This window comes from Ostrea edulis, chromosome 6, assembly GCF_947568905.1.
Source record: "Ostrea edulis chromosome 6, xbOstEdul1.1, whole genome shotgun sequence".
NCBI lineage: Eukaryota > Metazoa > Mollusca > Bivalvia > Ostreida > Ostreidae > Ostrea > Ostrea edulis.
This window is the reverse complement of record NC_079169.1, coordinates 36,111,247-36,131,745: the sequence shown is the minus strand read 5'-3', so window position 1 is coordinate 36,131,745 and position 20,499 is coordinate 36,111,247. Positions and strand designations below refer to the sequence as shown.

The following is a 20,499-nucleotide window of genomic DNA, read 5'->3' as shown; positions in this document are numbered from 1 at the left end:
AGTATATTTCCAAAATCCTGAATAACCTTTTGAAGAATAGGCACCACCTCTCTAGGAATTGTCATGTGACTTAATGTCAAGATCTCATTGGTTTCTTTCCATTACTATTCCACGGAGGCGGCCATTGTAGAAAACACCGGCAAACGGCTGGTGCCATAGAAAAACCTGCCAATATGGCCCTCTAATTGTGGACAGTAAGTGTGATCGGTGTTAGTCAATGTCATTGTCGTGCTGAGTATCAACTTCTGCAAAATGTCGCTTGTTGCTGTTATATTTTATGTGTTTGCATAGAAAGACATCATCGGTCTGCTTGTTGCTAAAGTTTTTGACCTTTCAAGGTGGTTAGACAACAAACGTGTATGGTAGTTATACCATGCTAGATTTCTTATTTATTTGTGAATGCAAAAGAAAAACTTCAATTTCACTGTCAGGTATACTAGTATTTTGTGTGCATTCTGCTCCAATCATGTCATCAGTAAAATAAACTGTAAAAGCAGTCGGCAATGTCAACACTGTGACTGACTTAAGGTATCACACCGGTGATTGTCCAATCAAAATGAACTTAGTCAATTGTAGTTCCATATATTTAAAGAAATATTTTTTTCCTTGCGCGATTTTTCTTATTTCCTCTTCTTCTTTTCTCTTAATTTTTGCACCCCTGATTAGGAAATTTTGTGTAATTTGTAGAAATAACCAAGTGTATACAAAGGAACTATTTGCTGTTGGTAGCTGAGGTGTACTCTGATTGTTTACACACATGTGAAAAACATGTGGATTTGAGGGTAGTCTTGTTTGCGGGTAATTTATTTTCGAAAATGCCGCGTAGGGTGGTGTTTTTCTGGTGTCTGTAGACGAGATAGGTAACATAGAATGTTTCTGACTGCGTTATTCGGCATCAATTCTGTAAACTGATTTTTAATGAATATTTTTCCTCTATAGTAATATATAGTGAAAATAATTACCAGTGTGATACCTTAAAACCATAGTGAGTTCAATGACTACATAATCATGATAATTGAGGTTTCATTTTTTCTTAAGTTGGTCTTGGCTATGGATATATGTAAATGTAGTGAATACTAAGTGAAATTTTCAGCAAATGCTGTTTGAACATTCAATCTGATAGATTAGTTAGAATGTCTGTGACCAACTTTTCCCAAATCAATGCATTGACAGTCTTCACGCTTAATGATTTTTACTACAAGCCTATCGGGCAAGTAAGAGTGCAAAATTTGGTAGCCCAAATAAAATTTTACTAGCCCAACTGTATAACAAAACAAGTTCAGCTCTCTTTCAACTTCTAATTCTGTCATTTCACAGTCAGTATCTTCAGAATCCTCCAATTCTGATTCTTCTAGTTCTTCATAATCACTTTCATCCTAATAAAGGTAAAAACAAGGGTTATTCACTAGCTCAATCACATATTCTGAACTTGTAGTTGTTACTTTGGCGCAGTGTTTACACCATTTATTATTTTCGTGTCCTTTTACAGAATCAATTCTATAATTATCAGAGCCAGACACAAACTTACAATTTGCAGTGTTTTCCTTTCTGCACTAGATGCAATATAGGAGATCATCATTGTATTCAAATCAGGGCTGGTTCTCCTGCCAAGCACGTTAACATTTTCTTTGTCGCTTAATTTGTTTCCTCACATTTCTTAGTGTCAACTTTCTCGGTAAAAACGGGTTGTTTCACTGATTCCCTACCAGCAATATGCACATTTTTTATTATAGTTTATTAGGACCACTAGGGGATCATAATCCCCGCCGGAAATATATAACTGGCTTACAGGGCATGTGCGTCAATAATACTTGGAAGCCCAATTCCGATTTTACTAAACACGGTTATCGACTGGCATACTGCTTAATTTCGAAGACTGATTTAATTTTTTTATCGACTGAAATTCATATATCTACCCCGATTTACCTTGCATATACACGTTTATTTGGAAAAACTGAAGTAGTTTAACATGTTTAATACCGGAAATACTATAAACAAAACAAAAACACAATACCGGACATTTGGTCAGGAACTATACAAACTTTAACCGGACCGGTCCATTTTTTACCGGAAATGTCCGACGTATTTCACATACTCTGTTGTATTCTTGTGTTACTGTCTCATAAATTTAATATAAAAAAATTCTTAACATATTTTCCTACTAGTGTCCAAACACACCTTCAAAGCCCCATATGACCCGAAAACTCACAGCTTCAAATGATTTTGTTTGTTGACATAGCCATGTTAGGTAGCCAATCAATTCAAATTCTGTTGCTCTTGATATCTATTCAATATTATTCCTTATCATTATAAGTTATGTATTCACTCTTCATTGATAGATTGTATATGCATATTGTATTTTAAAGTTTTTTTTATATTCTTTTTTTTTTTTACCAGGTACACCACATTGGTGTTTGAGTCAAAATGTTGTTCAAAATACACACCTCAGCCAAGTTGGTCAGTTTAGGATCTAGTGTGAAAAATCTTTCTCTACGATGTTGTCGTGGTTTGAAGAACCCAGCAAGATCTTTTTCTCAAAAAGCCGAACAGGTTTGAAATTTAAACTGTATAAAAATGACAAAAATACAATACCTAAAAATTAAGAGCTTTTGAAACCAACAAAGTTCTTGAAAGGAAATATTAAAAATGTTCAAAATGTGCATTGGTAGTAAGTTAATCTTTTACACATGTATGCAAATTTTTGAATTAAGTTATATAATTGACAGGAAGCACCCAAAGGAACTCCCTATAGCAAACTAACAATTGGAGTTCCTAAGGAAATCTTCAAAAATGAGCGTCGAGTGGCCATGTCACCAGCCACCGTAACCACATTAACAAAGAAAGGATTTAATATAAACATTGAAGAAAATGCAGGCATTGAGGCAAAGTTCCTAAATGAAGATTATGCCAAGGCAGGGGCTAAAGTCATCTCCAAAAAAGAGGCTTTTGAGTCGGACATCGTGCTCAAAGTCAGGGCACCTTTAACTGAAGAGATTGCTAACTTCAGAAGTGATTCAACCTTGATCAGTTTTGTCTATCCCAAGCAAAACCCAGATCTCGTGAAACAGCTGGCAGAGAAAAACCTGAATGTGTTTGCTATGGACATGATTCCCCGTATCAGCAGAGCTCAGGTTTTTGATGCCCTGAGTTCGATGGGTAACATTGCTGGATATAAGGCTGTGGTAGAGGCAGCTAACAACTTTGGAAGGTTCTTTACAGGTATGAATACTAACTGTTGGGTTTTGAAAGAGGTTTGAAATGTAATAAAGCAAAATACTGATAAGTGGGATTTTTTGTGAGACAAGAATTTAACGATTTTTCTATGAAATTGGGTGTATACATATATATATTATCAAGAGCTAATTTTAGTCACTTTACTTTATGATTCCAAGAAAGAGAAGTATTACCTACAATACAGAATAAATAGTTAGTGATATTCAATTGTAGTGATCTCAACACCCCTGCAAATAATGCCAAAATTAAGTCTTCGCTAAAAATTCTACTTTTACAGATAAACCAGATACTTGATTATCATTTACTTTCAAGTTTATATAGCAAATGTCTGATATGATTTATATTCAGATGTATAGTTTTACACAATGCCTATATATAGTATTTAGCTGTACAGAAATTTTTATTAGATATGTAGCATTTTTATGCCGTGACAATTTTTTTTTTAGGTCAGATCACAGCTGCTGGTAAAGTCCCCCCTGCCAAAGTGTTTGTGATTGGAGGAGGCGTGGCTGGTCTAGCATCCATCGGCACTGCCAAGGCCATGGGGGCTGTTGTGAGAGCTTATGATGTCAGACCTGCTGCTCGTGAACAAATTGAATCTCTTGGTGGCCAGTTCTTGGAAGTGGATGTGACGGTATTGAATCAGAGTTTTATGAATCATGAAAGAAATAGATAGACAAAAATCAAAAAAATAAAATTTTGTTTTCGAACATGAAATTCATATACAGGAGATGTATGTTAATGCACGTTTCGGGAAAAATTGAAGTTGTTTATGTTGATGTGATAGGAATCGGGAGCTGGAGAAGGAGGGTATGCCAAGGACATCAGTGAGATGTCCCAGGAATTTCAAGATGCCCAGAAAGCTCTGTATGCCAAACAGTGCGAGGAATGCGATGTTGTAATCACCACTGCTCTGGTACCTGGCAAACCCGCCCCCAAACTTGTGTCGAAGGTAAGCTATAGAAGCATGATATACTGCTATGTCAAACTTCGGAGTACACTTTCAAATGATTCTGATCAGGATTCATTTTCACAGTATAGTGCTATTTAAATAATAAACTATTGATGGCACACAAATACAGACACACACACATCTGTCTGTGTGTAAATTTCGAATTTTCTCTGAAGGCTGTGGTTGATAGAATGAAGCCTGGCTCTGTGATAGTGGATCTTGCAGCTGAAGCTGGTGGGAACTTTGAGACCACAAGGCCGGGAGAATTATACAAATACAACGATGTGACGCACATTGGATATACTGATTTGCCTAGTCGACTTCCAACTCAGTCCAGTACCCTATACTCTAACAATATCTCCAAATTTCTTCTATCCATTGGTAAGTCACTTCAGCATAGAATTAAATTCAGTTTACAAGGAATTCAATAAGCAGTAAATAATTTACTTCTATGTAAAGCTTTGTAAAAGAGCATGTCTCATTAAGGCCAAGTAAAATTTGAATCAGTGGGTCACTATGAATTCTTGGGGCCTGGGCCGCTTTAAAAATACTTTAAAATGAAAGAAGTTTAAGCTGGCAGAATCAATGAAACTTGAGAAACAGATATATGTATATATTTTTCTCCCAATGAGAATCCCATTTTTTTATTTGTAGGTTCGAAAGACCATTTTTACATCAACTTAGATGATGAGGTTGTGAGAGGATCCATTGTCATACAAAATGTAAGATACAATGTAGTCTGATAGTACATAATGTGAAATACTATTCTGTTTCCACATGCTCAGAGTTGTCGAAAACTGTCGGTCCTGTCAGCAAGGCCGGTAAAAAATTCTCTGGACCGATAAGTTGTTAGAAAATGTCAGTCCAAATGACCGTTTGAAAATACCGGTTTTGATCCAATTATTTTAGAGCTCGGGTTCGAGATGCGCAAGTGAAGGTCACTCAAACAACATGGCCGTGCACCCGATCAAATTTGTGAAAGGTTCTTTACCCACGAAGAAAAGATTGGTAGTGGTAGCTCAGAGGTAGAGCGTTCGCTTCGTAACTGGAAGGTCGTGAGTTTCGATTTCTGCTCATGTCATGGCCACGTCAAACCTAACATGTAAATATATCCTCGCCAAACACTCGGCATTTAGCAGTGAGAGTCACAGGTCTTTCGGATATGACCTCCAATGTCGCGGCAGGTGTTAACATGTTAAAGAACCCTAACTACTACGGCCTTAATTCAGAGTATACAGCATGTCTAAATTTGTGGTATTTCACCTACAGCTGGTGACGTCTCAATATGAGGGGGAAATTCCTGACAGGACGTAAAACAAACAACTTGGTGAGAAAAGGGGTTGGGGGGTGGGGGGTGGGATGCTGAACCTGGACCACTTAAAAATTACGAAGGTTTCCTTGGTGTTCTTAAGTTCCAAGATGGTTGGAAAACTAACCGTATTTGTCTGGATATGAGAGGGAGATGCATTGCTGTTAAAACAATAAAAGGCATTTTGGTGCAGTTCTTTTTTTTTCTTTGTTCTTTCTATGCAATACAAGGTCAAGGTACATGTATATGGTCTGACAAAGCTTTGTCTGGTCTGACAGAGCCTTTAACTCAGTCAGACCAAATGTCTGACAGTGATCTAAAAATTTCGACAACTCTGCATGCTAGTCTGATAGTACATAATGTGAAATACTATTCTGTTTCTACATGCTAGTCTGATAATACATAATGTGAAATACTATTCTTTTTCTACTTGTTAGTCTGATAGTACATAATGTGAAATACTATTCTGTTTCTACATGCTAGTCTGATAGTACATAATGTGAAATACTATTCTGTTTCTACATGCTAGTCTGATAGTACATAATGTGAAATACTATTCTGTTTCTACATGCTAGTCTGATAGTACATAATGTGAAATACTATTCTGTTTCTACATGTTAGAATTGCAGACTTGACAGTTTGATATCATGAATTACTTGAAACTGTAAGATTTTATAATCTGTAATCTTTTTAAGTCTTGCATTTATTACAAAACATTTTATTTCAGGGACAAATTCTTCCCCCGGCTCCCCCACCCAAACTGGATGCTGCTGCACCACAGGCTGCCCCCGTTAAAAAGGATCCCCCTCCACCGCCCAGCAAGTTTCAGACCACCATGCAGGACGCAGTGATGTATTCTGCTGGTCTGGGGAGCGTTGTGGGAATTGGTTGTATTTCTCCTAGTCCTGTCTTTATGTCTATGGTTACAACATTTGGATTGGCTGGTATAGTTGGTAAGAAATTGATTCTGTTTTCAGTAAAAGAGACACCTGAGGTTTGGAGATATTAAGAACTATGTATTGTAAGAGCTTAATTTTATCACAAAATATTGGAAATTTTAGAACTAGAGTCCTCTAAATCTGTTTTGTTTTAAATTTTAATATCAGTTTGATACAATGAAAATTTAGGGCCAAATTCATCAGATCCATGTCAATTTTCATTCGCTATGTTTGTATTTATATGATTATTGGACATGATAAATATTTCTTAACAAATCTGATCCATTTATTTGATAGGTGATTTATCATGAACTTGATCTGACAATAACGTATTGACAAAGTGATTTGATTAGTCTATATTAGAAAAAGATAAATACAAACAGAAGTACATTGTATGTCACATTTTTTTGTGTATGGACAGTCTACCCCACACATAATTAGTACATTGTTATATATGGACAGTTTACTTCACAGATTGTGATGACAATATTGTGTTTGGACAGGTTACTACACAAGATTGTGATGACAATATTGTTTGTGTATGGATTGTGATGACGGTATTGTTTTCGGACAGGTTACTAGGTCACTACACGAATATTGATGACAGAATTGTTTATTGACAGGTTACCACACAGTGTGGGGTGTCACACCAGCTCTTCACTCCCCACTAATGTCTGTCACTAATGCTATCTCTGGAATCACAGCTGTTGGAGGGCTTCTTCTGATGGGTGGTGGATACACTCCCACAAACACCATAGAGTCCTTATCAGCCATTGCAGCTTTCATCTCCTCCATTAACATTGGAGGTGGATTCACAGTCACACAGAGAATGTTGGATATGTTTAAAAGACCAAGTAAGAACATTTTTGCTGATTCTCCAAATGATGATCGATGAAATTTTGAAAAATCTGTGGTGTAACTATAGTTATGTTATTGAAAAAAAAATCAGAGTGAAATTATGGTTTACAAATCAAAAGTTTTCCATTAATTTTGTTTTGTTATTGCTAAGCATTCTGTACATTAATTTCTTTATTGTGTGTACTTTGATGTCTACCAATATTAGAATTTTGTCAGCAAGGTGACACATTGCTCCTGACTCTACATTGTCTCTGTGGATTTCAGCTGACCCCCCTGAGTATAACAAGTTATACGCCATTCCTGGAGGAGTGCTGTTAGGGTCTTACGGTTATGCTGCCTCTACCAACATGTTCCCAGACATCCATCAAGCCACATATTTGGCGGCCTCTCTCTGCTGTGTGGGCGCTCTTACTGGCCTGTCCTCACAGACCACCAGTAGGATAGGTATACATGTTATTATAAATGTGATTTTAATGAAGAAACCTATGGGTGGTTACATAAGAGGGACAAGGTAATGGCAACAGACAACTAAACAAATGTGGTATTCCATAGGAAATTTATACACTGCTTCGAAATATTTTCAGGAAATGATGTTGATTAATTTGTGTTTGGAAGATCAGCATTTCTCATTGCTGTACCTACATGTAATAGGGAGAATATCCTACTATAAATCAGTATTTCTCACCGCTGTACCTCTGTGTAATAGAGAGAATATCCTGCTATAGATCAGCATTTCTCACCGCTGTATCTCTGTAAATAGAGAGATACATGTAATAGATAATATCCTGCTATACATTTCTTTAGGAAATTCTTGGTATGAGGTTATGTTATGGATGAGTTATTCTTATTTATGTACATTAATTTTGACAGGAAGTGCCTTGGGAATGATTGGTGTGTCATCTGGTGTAGTAGCCACTCTGGGTTTGCTAAAACCAACTCCAGAAAATTTCATGCAGATGGCAGCTTGCATGGGAGCAGGTACATTTGAATGATTAAAACCCTCTGTATATTGTAGTATAGCTGCTATAATGTAGCCCTCTCCGATTTTTTTTGGGGGGGTGGGGGGAGAGAGGGCTACAACTCCTTAGGATCTCCGTAATGGTGAAAATGCAGGAGTGATTCACTCCTGCAACATTTTCGATCAGTCTAAACATTTGCTGACTTTCTTTACATAAATAAAATATTCTCAGTTTCTTGGTCAATATATAAATTTACAACCTGCAACTTACGATTTGTGAGGCTCTATTCTACCGTTTTCAACAATTTCGATACATTCCAATTTCTCAATTCATATTTGTGCACCATGTTTGATGTACTGAAGTTTCAATGTCAGATTGTCAAGTTATTTGCATATGCCATATAAGGTAGTATTTACATCAATGGACGAGTGCGGAGATGAAAGCTATTTCGTCGGTATTGAAAAGGTTTAAATATAAATCAAGTTAAAATACAAACAGCAGAGTGTAAATTCTTTTTTCAACCATATGATTTTCCCATCTTTGTTGGAATGGCTCGAGTAACTACATTTTCATCCTGATTGTCAATGTTTTTCAGTAGATCCACCTACGAGATCTTGCGATAACAAGCATGGCGGAGCAGGCAAAGAATTTTACTATGCATGATATTTGATGAAAAACACCTTTATTAGACATGCCCAAGCACAAAATTGGTACTCTTCTTGGTGTAAACAACATTTGGGACTAATACTTGGAAATTTTTATCAGTTATTCATATTAAGATTATTTTGCACCATTACGGAGATCCTACGGAATTGTAGCCCTATCCCGTACATCGCAAGTACAGTCAAACTGGTTTTAAGAGGCCACCTTGGGGAAGTTATGACATGTGGCCTCTTATTCCAGTTTCCCCTGTTAACAGCCAGTCAATATATGAACAAGTTGCAAACTTTATTACACTTCACAGAGTAAAATAAGGTGAATTTTAATAAAAATACTGACCATACATATTTGCATTCATTTCCTGTAATGTGTCGTCGCCGTTTTCTTTCTGGATTCGCATTATTTTCAAAATCCTTCAGATATTCAGATTTTCTTTTCAAAACGTTGTTTATCTGAGTCTTAACAACATTTAATTCTGCTGCGAGAAGATATACCTTTTTTATCCAGATCAATCACTTTGATTTTTTCAAGTAAAGTTAAAACTTTCCATTTTACATTCGGCAAAGCCATTTCAACATTGTGTTAAAAATGACAAACAATGATAACAGAGTACACAATACTTAATTCGAACACAAATCTGTTTAATGACTTCAGGTAAACTGACCAGTATTTAATTACCCAAGCGAATGTGTGTTTTCAAAACAATCAGCTATCGTCACAGCTGACTAACTCATGTAAAATATCACATGATAAAACTGTGTTGTTGGACAAAATGGCCGCCTATTACAGTGTAATTACGGGTTGGGTGAGGATTTGAGTGGCCGCGTTACACAGGTGGCCATTTATTCCAATACAAATACATAGGAAAAATCATCGGGGGGAATCGAGAGTGGCCGTTGTTCGGGAGTGGCCGCTAAGACAAGTTGGACTGTATAATGTTTAAATGAATGTACTAGTGTACCACTAGTATAATGTTTGAATGAATGTATTAGTGTGTTACAAGTATAATGTTTCAATGAATATATTAGTGTACTTGAAGTATAACATTTAAATGAATATATTAGTGTACCACTAGTGTAATGTTTGAAGGAAAAGGAATGGGATTTCAATAAATACAGACTGATATTGTAGAGGACTTTTATTTCACAAGACCTTATTTACATGTGGATACAATGATGTATTTATTAACGAGACATAACTTTCACACAAATAAATATTTACTACTTAGAAGTCTTCTGTGTGTAAGATTTTATTCATGTGAACTAAATTTTTGCAAATGGCTGTTCTAGTGCTCAGGAATAAAATGTATGTAGAGATTTAAAAGAAGTAGATGTAAGAAGTAAAGTCAGTGGGAGATGGAATAATGCTCAGGAATAAAATGTGTATCGAGGTTTGAAAGAAGTAGATGTAAGAAGTAAAGTTTGAGGGAGATGTAAGAAGTAAAGTTAGAGGGAGATGTAAGAAGTAAAGTTAGAGAGAGGGAGATGTAAGAAGTAAAGTTAGAGGGAGATGGAATACAATACTTCATTCAAGTGATGTGACATTTCTTCTAATGATGGGAAATCATTCAAACCTAGCCTATCGAGAGAAATAACTTCACCTATGTTTATCTCCCGTTTCTGTTTGTTGCTATAGCAGTATTGCTCTGTGTTATACAAGATTTCAAAAAAATTCATAATCATTTGTCAAATTACATTGAATGCTTAAAAAAAAAAGCAAGTAACGAAAATATTTCTTAATTTTATATGATATATAGTATATTGCAACAGCTTGATATAAATGCTGTTTTGTTTATAAACTGTTCCAATTTTCTTGTTTTGGTATGAAATGAGTAAAATTCTTAAAGTTGTTGCGACACACTTTAAAATCACTGGTACATCCATGGTTATAGAATCATTAGTTTGACAGTAGTTGCGTTTTTAACCGGTTCTTTTTTGTAACAGGTGGTTTGATTGGTATGGTTGGAGGTACATGTAAGAATGTTTTCTGTCTTTATAACAGGTGGTTTGATTGGTGTGGTTGGAGGTAAGAATGTTGAGGTGACAGACCTTCCCCAGATGGTGGCTTTATTCCACAGCCTGGTTGGAGCTGCTGCTGTGCTGACCTGCTTTGCTAACTATATGTTGGAGCAGCCTCACTTTGCTACTGACCCGGCAGCAAACGTAATCAAGACATTCCTCTTCTTGGGAACCTACATTGGAGGTGTCACCTTCACAGGTTCACTGGTTGCTTTCGGAAAACTGCAAGGTAGGATTCATTCTTGAAAGACAGTTTTTAAAAAGGGATGTTTTGTGCAACTTATTAAGATCCAGAAATTTGTAAGTAAAGCTAACTTTTTTCTCATATGTGAATAAAGAAGAATCTTAAGTAAAGATAGTGCAGGAGTATTTCAAGGACTGAATCTGAAAATGTGGAGTAATGGTGGGTGTGCATCCCAATCATTTTACTGCACAAAATATTTTTTTGCTTAGGAGAGTTAGTCATGTTTATAGATTTGTTGTAGGTGTTCTGAAGTCCGACCCCCTGCATCTCCCGGGCAGACATGGCCTTAATTTGGGGATGTTGCTGGGGAATGTTGGAGCTATGGGCTATTACATGATGACAGATGATCCCACCACTCAGTTGGCCTGTCTTGGGGCCACCACCACTCTCTCCAGCATCATGGGGGTCACTCTCACAGCTGCTATTGGAGGTCAGTGAATAATAATAGACATGTACCTATTATTGCCCAGTATTATGTTGAAAAAGTTATTTAACAAAACTTCAAATCCATAACATACATGTAGCTGATGTAAATTTTGATTATGTCCTCTCTATTTACCATTTGGTGTCAGTTTTTTTTGTTTTTGTTTTTTTTTTATATGAAGTTGAATCATTCAATAGACACTCAGATTTCATGCTATAAAATTTTCACTTTTTTTCCTCCATCTATAAGAGAGATACAGAAGTTAAATTAAAAAAAATCAATGATATATGCATGCACTCTCGGCACAGTATGGTTTTTAAACTAATTCACTGAAAAACAAGATATATACAGAAGATTACACATTATTTAGTCAAAAGTACATGTAAGGGGGTTTGCATGCACAATAATATCGAGGATTAAGACAAGCATTTCAATATAAACCTATATCATAACTTTCAGAATATTTCATTGAGAAATAAATGCTACAGACATTTTAGGAATCATTCAATCAAAATTCAGCGATTGTGTATGTTTGTGAGGAATTTGCCTGTATATTACTAGTCATGCTATATACATGTAATTTCACGGATGTTTTAGTCTGCTATATACATGTAACTGTGTGTACATTTTCTAAAAGATTTCAATGAAAATGAAAGATGTAAGAGAGAGTCCAAAATAGCAAGTTCAAAATAATGCATGTGCACACATTGTATGCCCATGTGTTATCAATATATAGGACTATCAATATATATTATATTTTAGGTTCTTATACTGTACCAATGATGTTAATTTCATTCCAATTTCCTCATTTATAAGAGTTGAAGTATTAGCCAATCAAAAATTAGCGAACGTGCTTGTACATATTGTTATGTAATTTTGATGACACTATTCAGTAAGGAGTCTGGAAATATAACTACAACATAAATTTCAAAACATTTCATTGAAAACTAAAGATGTTATAGGCCAATACTACATTTTAAACTTTAAAGAATATTACGCATTTGCATTCACGCACGTGCAAATTTGATTTTAATAGCAATTTTTTAGACCGTTCATTGGGCATTCATATTGTAAATCTACACTATGAATTTGGCTTTTAGTAGATTTTTTAATTATCTACGCATGATGTGAATGTCATCCCATTCGTTATATTGATTAGAGAGTTATAGACATTTTTGTATTATCCAATCAAAATGAATCACGTGCATGCAGTTGGCCATTCATCAGTAAGATATAAATTTAAAACAATTTCAAACAAAAAAGTTAAACTGAACCAAAGTACCAAAATTCCAATGCACTTACATGCATGATCAGGCAAAGTGACATTTGCCCCAAATATCTACAAATGGTGTATTATAAACCTTTAAATGTTCTGTCTTAATCCTTTCTGAGATCACTCTCGCTCGAGTAAAAAAAAGTGGGGGGGGGGGGGGTATAAGTAAGAGAAATGAAATTAAACCAGTGTGTCCCCCAAATTATGTTTGGGGAACATATTAACTACCAAGTGTGCATTAATATTCAAAGATTAAAGCATGTTAAATTTGACATTTTAGATGAATATTAATTTTACAATGTGTTCTCCAGGAGCTGACATGCCTGTCGTAATCACTGTTCTGAACAGTTACTCTGGCTGGGCACTGTGTGCTGAGGGATTCATGTTGAACAATAACTTGATGACAATTGTGGGAGCCATGATTGGATCATCTGGAGCTATCTTGTCTTACATCATGTGTGTGGTAAGTACTTTTATGGGGATGGGGGGGGGGGATAATTATAATAGATACAAATTTGATTATGATGTCAGTAAATCTAGTCACAAACAATTGAAATATTGATTACACACTTAAAAATATACAATGCATGTCATGTATCAGTAATGTATCAGTAAAACAGTGCCTGTGTTTAGTAACTTGTGATACTGGCTTTTGTTCTCTGTGTCATTGATATGCGGAGTCCTCTCGTATTTTTTATTTGTGGATAGCTCGTGGTGAAATTAAATTCAGTTCCCCACGTGTGTTAACATATTCGCAAAACCAAAACAAATATGATTTAACATTCCATAAGCTGAATCTTGGTGTATTTGTATGACATACTGCATCACAGTTTATCATTGCACCCTTATATAAATACATTGATACAAATATAAAGGAGTCATTTGTATGCTTTGACAGGCCATGAACAGATCTTTGACCAATGTTATCTTGGGAGGCTATGGCACAAAGTCCACTGGTACCGGTAAACCGATGGAGATCACAGGAACACACACAGAGCTTGATGTCGCAGGAGCTGTAGAGATGATTACAGAATCTAGAAACATCATCATCACTCCCGGATACGGACTCTGTGTGGCCAAGGCTCAGTATCCCATCGCTGAAATGGTGGAATTCCTCAAAAAGAAAGGAATCAACTGCAGATTTGGAATCCATCCAGTCGCAGGTTTGTTGTGATTTATTTGATTAGGAGTATATTTGACATTGTTAACAATATTAATGATGTTCAGATATCTCTGTAACTTAAACAAGTGTAGGAATTTTTGCTGTAAACTTTGTGAACTTAGCAATGGTCTGTTATTTGTAGGTCGTATGCCCGGTCAGCTGAATGTGTTGTTGGCAGAAGCTGGAGTACCTTATGACATTGTGCTGGAAATGGACGAGATTAACGATGACTTCCCCGAGACTGACCTTGTGCTGGTCATTGGAGCTAACGACACAGTGAATTCAGCAGCTGAGGAGGATCCCAACTCCATCATCGCAGGCATGCCCGTCCTGAGAGTCTGGGGATCGAAACATGTAAGCTCTAAATATGTCCATCAGTAATGGTCCGTTAAGTTGACGCCTCTAAATATTTCCCGTCAGTAATGGTCCGTAAAATTAACGCCTCTAAATGTCAGTGAAGTTAACGCCTCTAAATATGTTCTTAGGTAATGGTCAGTAAAGTTAACGCCTCTAGATATGTCCATCAGTAATGGTCCATAAAGTTAACACCTTTTGCCTTCTCGTAAACAAAAATCATTGAACATGGCAGTTTGATATATGTTACGGCGTATGTTAATACGTATACAGTGAAACTTCTCTAAACCGGCCAGCTGTCGGATCGGAAAAAACGGCCGGTTTAGAGGGGTGGCCGGTATACCGAGAATTTACCATTTAGAGACATTTCAGCTCAATTTTTATTAAATATTTCATTGACATACCACAAACCATATAATATGGTGTTCAAGGACTATTATTTCACTATTAGAAATAAAACAAAATCATTTACTAACATGTTTATTTTCAATTTATAGCACTAAAACTAATTAAACATGAATAAACATTTTTACATTGACATGCATAGATAATGGAAAACAGTCAGTTTAAATAAAACTGCATTTGATATATGTATAGAAATTTGTAGACTAGCAGCATTTATGTAGAATTTCAGCTTCTGTTTTAATAAACAAAACAAACACATATAGCCATTTGATTGCTGCAATTAATACACAGAGTAGGTACTGCTCACTTTGATATGGGGATCGTTGATCAATTATCGGTGGAGATCAAACTAGTCCGCTTGTACCTACAGGTAATGATTACAAGAAAAAGCTTTGCTGCAATCATCTAATCTTAACTAAAAATTTATAACAGGATACATAAAAAAAACACGGAGGCCTATTATTGGAATTCCTCTTACCTATAAAAACTCTGTTTACGTCCATTGCTTATATCGTTAACAAATTTATTTTGACATTTTTGAAAAGTGCAGTAGTAATTAAATACATAATTTTAATGTAGATGTTTCTTAGGAATTTAAGTCTATTGAAAGCCCCCCAAAATCATTTATCTATTGAAAATTATCATTAACAGTCATGGGTTTGTTGTTTTTTAACTACCGCTTATATCTATAGTGCAACAATATGGCGTATTGATTGTATTCATTCAATATGTGCATATCTGTTTATAACATTTCCTACAGAAATTTGAAAGGGTCACTTGGATTAGCCAAGCACCAATTAACACCCTGGACAGCACAGGTAAACTATAGAACTTATAGAGGCCACTTGTGTTTTTCACACCTCCGGTTGATAATTTCCCACCTGGCCAATAGGTCAGTCATTTTTCACACCTGGCCGGTCTTAATCACCCCTCTGGCCAAAATTTTCTAGTCTTCAAATAGTGGCCCCTATTCTAAGGGTAATTTACACATGTTTGTTAACAATTGTACTTTAAAAAGTGGCCGATGTCCGGTTTTCAGGGGTGGCCGGTTTTGTGAGACTTTCTTTGTAAGGAAATGTTAAGGTTTCTGCCGGGACTTTGAAAATCGGCCGATATTCAGGGAGAACCGGTTTTCTGAGGGGCCGGTTTGGAGAAGTTTCACTGTAGTAATATTTTTAAAATGTCGACATTTTTAGTATTTTTATTTGTATTTTGTAATGTGACATGCTATATATTTGAGAAGAAGCATATTCAAAGTACAATGATTTACATTCCGATTTCTCAAGACCTTAAATCTAATTTTATATACATGTCGACACACTTTTGTAATATGGAAATGACAATATTAAAGTATGATTACAAGAGTAACGCTTGAATTATAAGACTTGTGTTTTAAACATTTAATTCTTTTGTGAAATATGCAAGCTATATTTTTATTGTTTCATTTATAGGTGATTGTGATGAAGAGAACACTTGGAGTAGGTTATGCAGCAGTAGACAACCCTATCTTCTTCAAAAACAACACCAGCATGTTGCTAGGAGATGCCAAGAAAACTTGTGATGCCTTACTGACAAAGATTAAAGAACACTATGGAGAAGCTTAATACCAGGGAACATTAGATACTGGTTTCAATCGGTGTATTTGAATTTTATGAAACAGGTGTAGGCATGTTCCAATTAGGAGTTTGATTTGAAATTGACAGTGCCAGATATTTTGATATAGATAATACACTTATTGCTATCTACATGGATTCTTCTTTTATGTTTTCAAAAAAAAAAATATGACATGGTATTTACTAGATACTAGCCATGTGCCAAAATCGTTTTCTGTATACATGCAAATATTTTTACAGTCAAACAGTGTGAAAAGTGACAAAATGTGCTGACAGATCTGAGTTTTATTGACAGAATAAAAACCTTTTCAGTATTTGTCATTGTGTCTTGTTGGTCAACAATATTATCTAAGATATTTGAATTTTTACATTTTTACACTGTTGTTGCTCATAGTTAACCATGTTGGTATTTACAAATGGTGTCTCTCTGTGACTGTCTACTTCAGCAGGTCATGTTTTCTTCCCTGTTTGCAAGATACCTATAAATCTGTAGTCATATTTCAGTAAAGTTTATATAGGGGTAGGCATAGTACAGCACAGGTCAGTTCAACATGCATGTACTGGTAATATGTTCTGAGCTGGATCTGTGAGATAGGCTTTGCAATCTTGATTAAGTCTCAGATCTGGTGTTAAGTAGTTTTCCCCATAGCCATCTAAACTGGTGATATAAAACCTATACAGTGTTTTGTCCCAATGGAAAGCTGGTTGTGTAGTGGGATTTCCCCTTATATTGATTGATTGTTCTCTCGAGAATTTTTATACCCCCCGAACGAAGTTCTGGGGGGTATATAGGAATCACTCTGTCTGTCTGTGCAGATTCGTGTCCGGGCCATAACTTCTTTGTTCTTTGACTTAGGCATACCATATTTGGCACACAGGTAGATCACCATGAGACGATGTGTCAAGTACCTTCATGACCTCTATATGACCTTGACCCTTGACCTCAAGGTCAAAATTAAAGGTTGTTTACAATGGATTCATGTCCGGGCCATAACTTCTTTGTTCTTTGACATAGGCATACCATATTTGACACATGAATGTATCACCATGACCTCCATATGACCTTGACCTCAAGGTGAAAATTAAAGGTTTTTACAATGGATTCGTGTCCGGGCCATAACTTCTTTGTTCTTTGACATAGGCATACCATATTTGACACATGAGTGTATCACCATGAGACGATGTGTCATGTACCTTCATGACCTCCATATGACCTTGACCTCAAGGTCAAAAGTAAAGGTTTTTACAATGGATTCGTGTCCGGGCCATAACTTCTTTGTTCTTTGACATAGGCATACCATATTTGACACATGAGTGTATCACCATGAGACGATGTGTCAAGTACCTTCATGACCTCTATATGACCTTGATCCTTGACCTCAAGGTCAAAATTAAAGGTTTTTTACAATGGATTTGTGTCCGGGCCATAACTTCTTTGTTCTTTGACAAAGGCATACCATATTTGACACATGAGTGTATCGCCATGAGACGATGTGTCATGTACATTCATGACCTCTTTATGACCTTGACCTTTGATCTCAAGGTCAAAATTATAGGTTTATGCCATGGATTTGTGTTCGGACTATATCTTCCATTTTCTTCTACAAATGCATACCATATTTTTACACTCAGGAAAGAGGTAATTTATACCTATTAACAACACCCTTTGGAAGATTGGGGTAAGTGGGGGGTATTCTTAGTGAGCATTGCTCACAGTACATCTTGTTCACACTCGTGTGGAGACCGTCACCAAGACCGGTGAAGGGCTTCAAATATAGACCTGTACTCGGCGCTTACGGGCAGTGAGGGTTCTTTAGCGTGCCACACCTACTGTGACACGGGACATCCGTTTTTAAGGTCATCTCCGAGGACCCGTGACATTCACACCTGATGCCGAGCGTTTGGCCATGGAACTGTCACAACCTGTTTTAACGACTTAGGTCTGTTGCGGACGGGATTCAAACTCTGGCCTTCCGCATGCGGGGCGAACGCTCTAACCTCTAGGCCACCGCGGCGGATTTCCCCTTATAATCACCAGATTGTCCCCGAGACAAACTTGTATTTTACACATATTCAATGACTATGGGGGCAATAGCAAGTTGATTGTTCCACAAGACGGCGAGTATTTAACATGGTGCAGCTGAGAGAAATAATTTGCTGTTGAGATAACCTGTTGTCCGTCTGGTCCAAATAGTCATTGAATAAAAGTTTTATTAAAACAAAACAGACCAAACTTTATGTTAAAAGGACTTTCAACGTAGTCAAAAGGCAAGACTACACTGCGATAAAACTTGCACGAAAGCTTCCAATATGACTTTAGATCCAAATTTGTCCAATATATACGTTTCATGTTTACATTGCCAATGGTTTTTCCTTTGATATCTTTACAAATTGTATTGATAGCCATTTCTTTATGAATGCGATGCATATGTGAAATTGTAAACAATGCGCATATCTTGATAAATATATTGCGTCTTTTAACGGATTGGAACTCCAACAGAATTCTTTTACTTAGAATTTATGATACATGTAATGACTTGATTAGGAAAGTCAAAATTAATTCTCCGAACAAAGCTCAATGATAGTATTTCTATGAAATGCCACAAAGATCGTGGGTTCAGCTATGAATGTGACGTGGGGGAATTACAGTTTTAAAAACGTGAGCAGTTGGGTTTTCAATTTCTGTAAACTTAATATTTGAACTGATGCGCGCATCAAATGATGGTATCTTCAAATAGTTATACATTTCTTAATTCAAATACATTTAAATGTATCAGCTTTGATGCCAGAAATAACTGTCTTGTAAAATAAATGCATATCAAGTAGGGAGTTAACCCGGAAGTAATTAGGACTGGATATACATGTATACAATCACAAAAATGCATAGGAAATATCATATAAAGCGCAAAACAATGCATGCATCATGCTAGTACATTGTTGTAAGAGGTATGTTTACGTCTATGCCCAAATACTAAAGGCATTGAAAAGCTATTACATTTACTCGGCCTTATATGGCAATCTAGGGCGATTATGGATGGGTGACTAAACTAAAAGGAATTTTTCTTTCGTTACCCTGAATTGGTCCATATATCATTATAACGACCATTGAATTTGCAAAAATTGATGATGAGCAGATCATGCTCTCGCGTATCGAATCAGCTGAGAGACATAAACACCATATTCAGGTTATAATGGAATATTGCTACATAAATATGAGAAGATGACAATGGAGAAGCTGAAGTCATCCCGTTTGTCATAAAGTTAAACAATTTGCCGTTAGGGTCTATGTTCAATAAAATGTCCAAATATGAAGAATTCCGTGGGGATCCGGGTTCGAGCACAGGCACATGAAGTGTGGATAGCTTGTATATAGATCTTGTATACATACCCCTCCCCCCTTCAAGAATGAAATTATTTTTATATAAATCCAATACTTTATCCACTATATGTTATTTCCCCATTGATCATCCTCGTAAGTCGTTCTGTATAGTCAGTTTCTGCCTTCTGTAAGCTTTTGAGATGATCATCCTCGTAAGTCGTTCTGTAAAGTCAGTTTCTGCCTTCTGTAAGCTTTTGAGATGATCATCCTCACAAGTCGTTCTGTATAGTCAGTTTCTACCTTCTGTAAGCTTTTGAGATGATCATCCTCACAAGTCGTTCCTGCCTTCTGTAAGCTTTTGAGATGATCATCCTCACAAGTCGTTCTGTATAGTCAGTTTCTGCCTTCTGTAAGCTTTTGAGATGACCATTTGTGAGATATGACATGTAACTTTACATTGTACAAATGATACTGTATATATACGATACTGTATTTTGGATGACATACAGATTTATAACTCATGAAATACGAATGCATGTATATACATGTAGTATCTATGAGAACCATTTACATGTATAGCATTTTAGACTCAGTCCAATTCATATTCTGTCCGAGGGAAATTAGTGGTTATGTGAAACTTGCCCCCACCCCACCCACCCCTGAAATTTGGCATGGTATGGGGTTCAATATAGAAACTGCAAAGTAAGGCCCACCTGGACTTATAAGAAAGGGGAGACCAGGACTGACGTGGACGAGCAGGGCCGTAAATTAACCTTC

At 36.3% G+C, this 20,499-nt stretch overlaps 1 protein-coding gene across 1 annotated transcript; it reads left to right on the top strand.

Annotated features, from left to right (window-relative positions):
• The first annotated feature begins 73 nt into the window (after nt 1-73).
• On the top strand, nt 74-16,719 carry LOC125646309 (NAD(P) transhydrogenase, mitochondrial). The gene is made up of 17 exons (XM_048872541.2): nt 74-194; nt 2,398-2,550; nt 2,727-3,219; nt 3,681-3,868; nt 4,022-4,186; nt 4,363-4,567; nt 4,841-4,908; nt 6,223-6,448; nt 7,057-7,287; nt 7,556-7,735; nt 8,162-8,269; nt 10,912-11,157; nt 11,414-11,602; nt 13,181-13,332; nt 13,768-14,032; nt 14,174-14,385; nt 16,242-16,719. The coding sequence occupies exons 2-17, from the start codon at nt 2,425-2,427 to the stop codon at nt 16,392-16,394; spliced, it is 3,207 nt and encodes a 1,068-aa protein (XP_048728498.1). The 5' UTR covers nt 74-194; nt 2,398-2,424; the 3' UTR covers nt 16,395-16,719.
• Nucleotides 16,720-20,499: the final 3,780 nt, after the last annotated feature.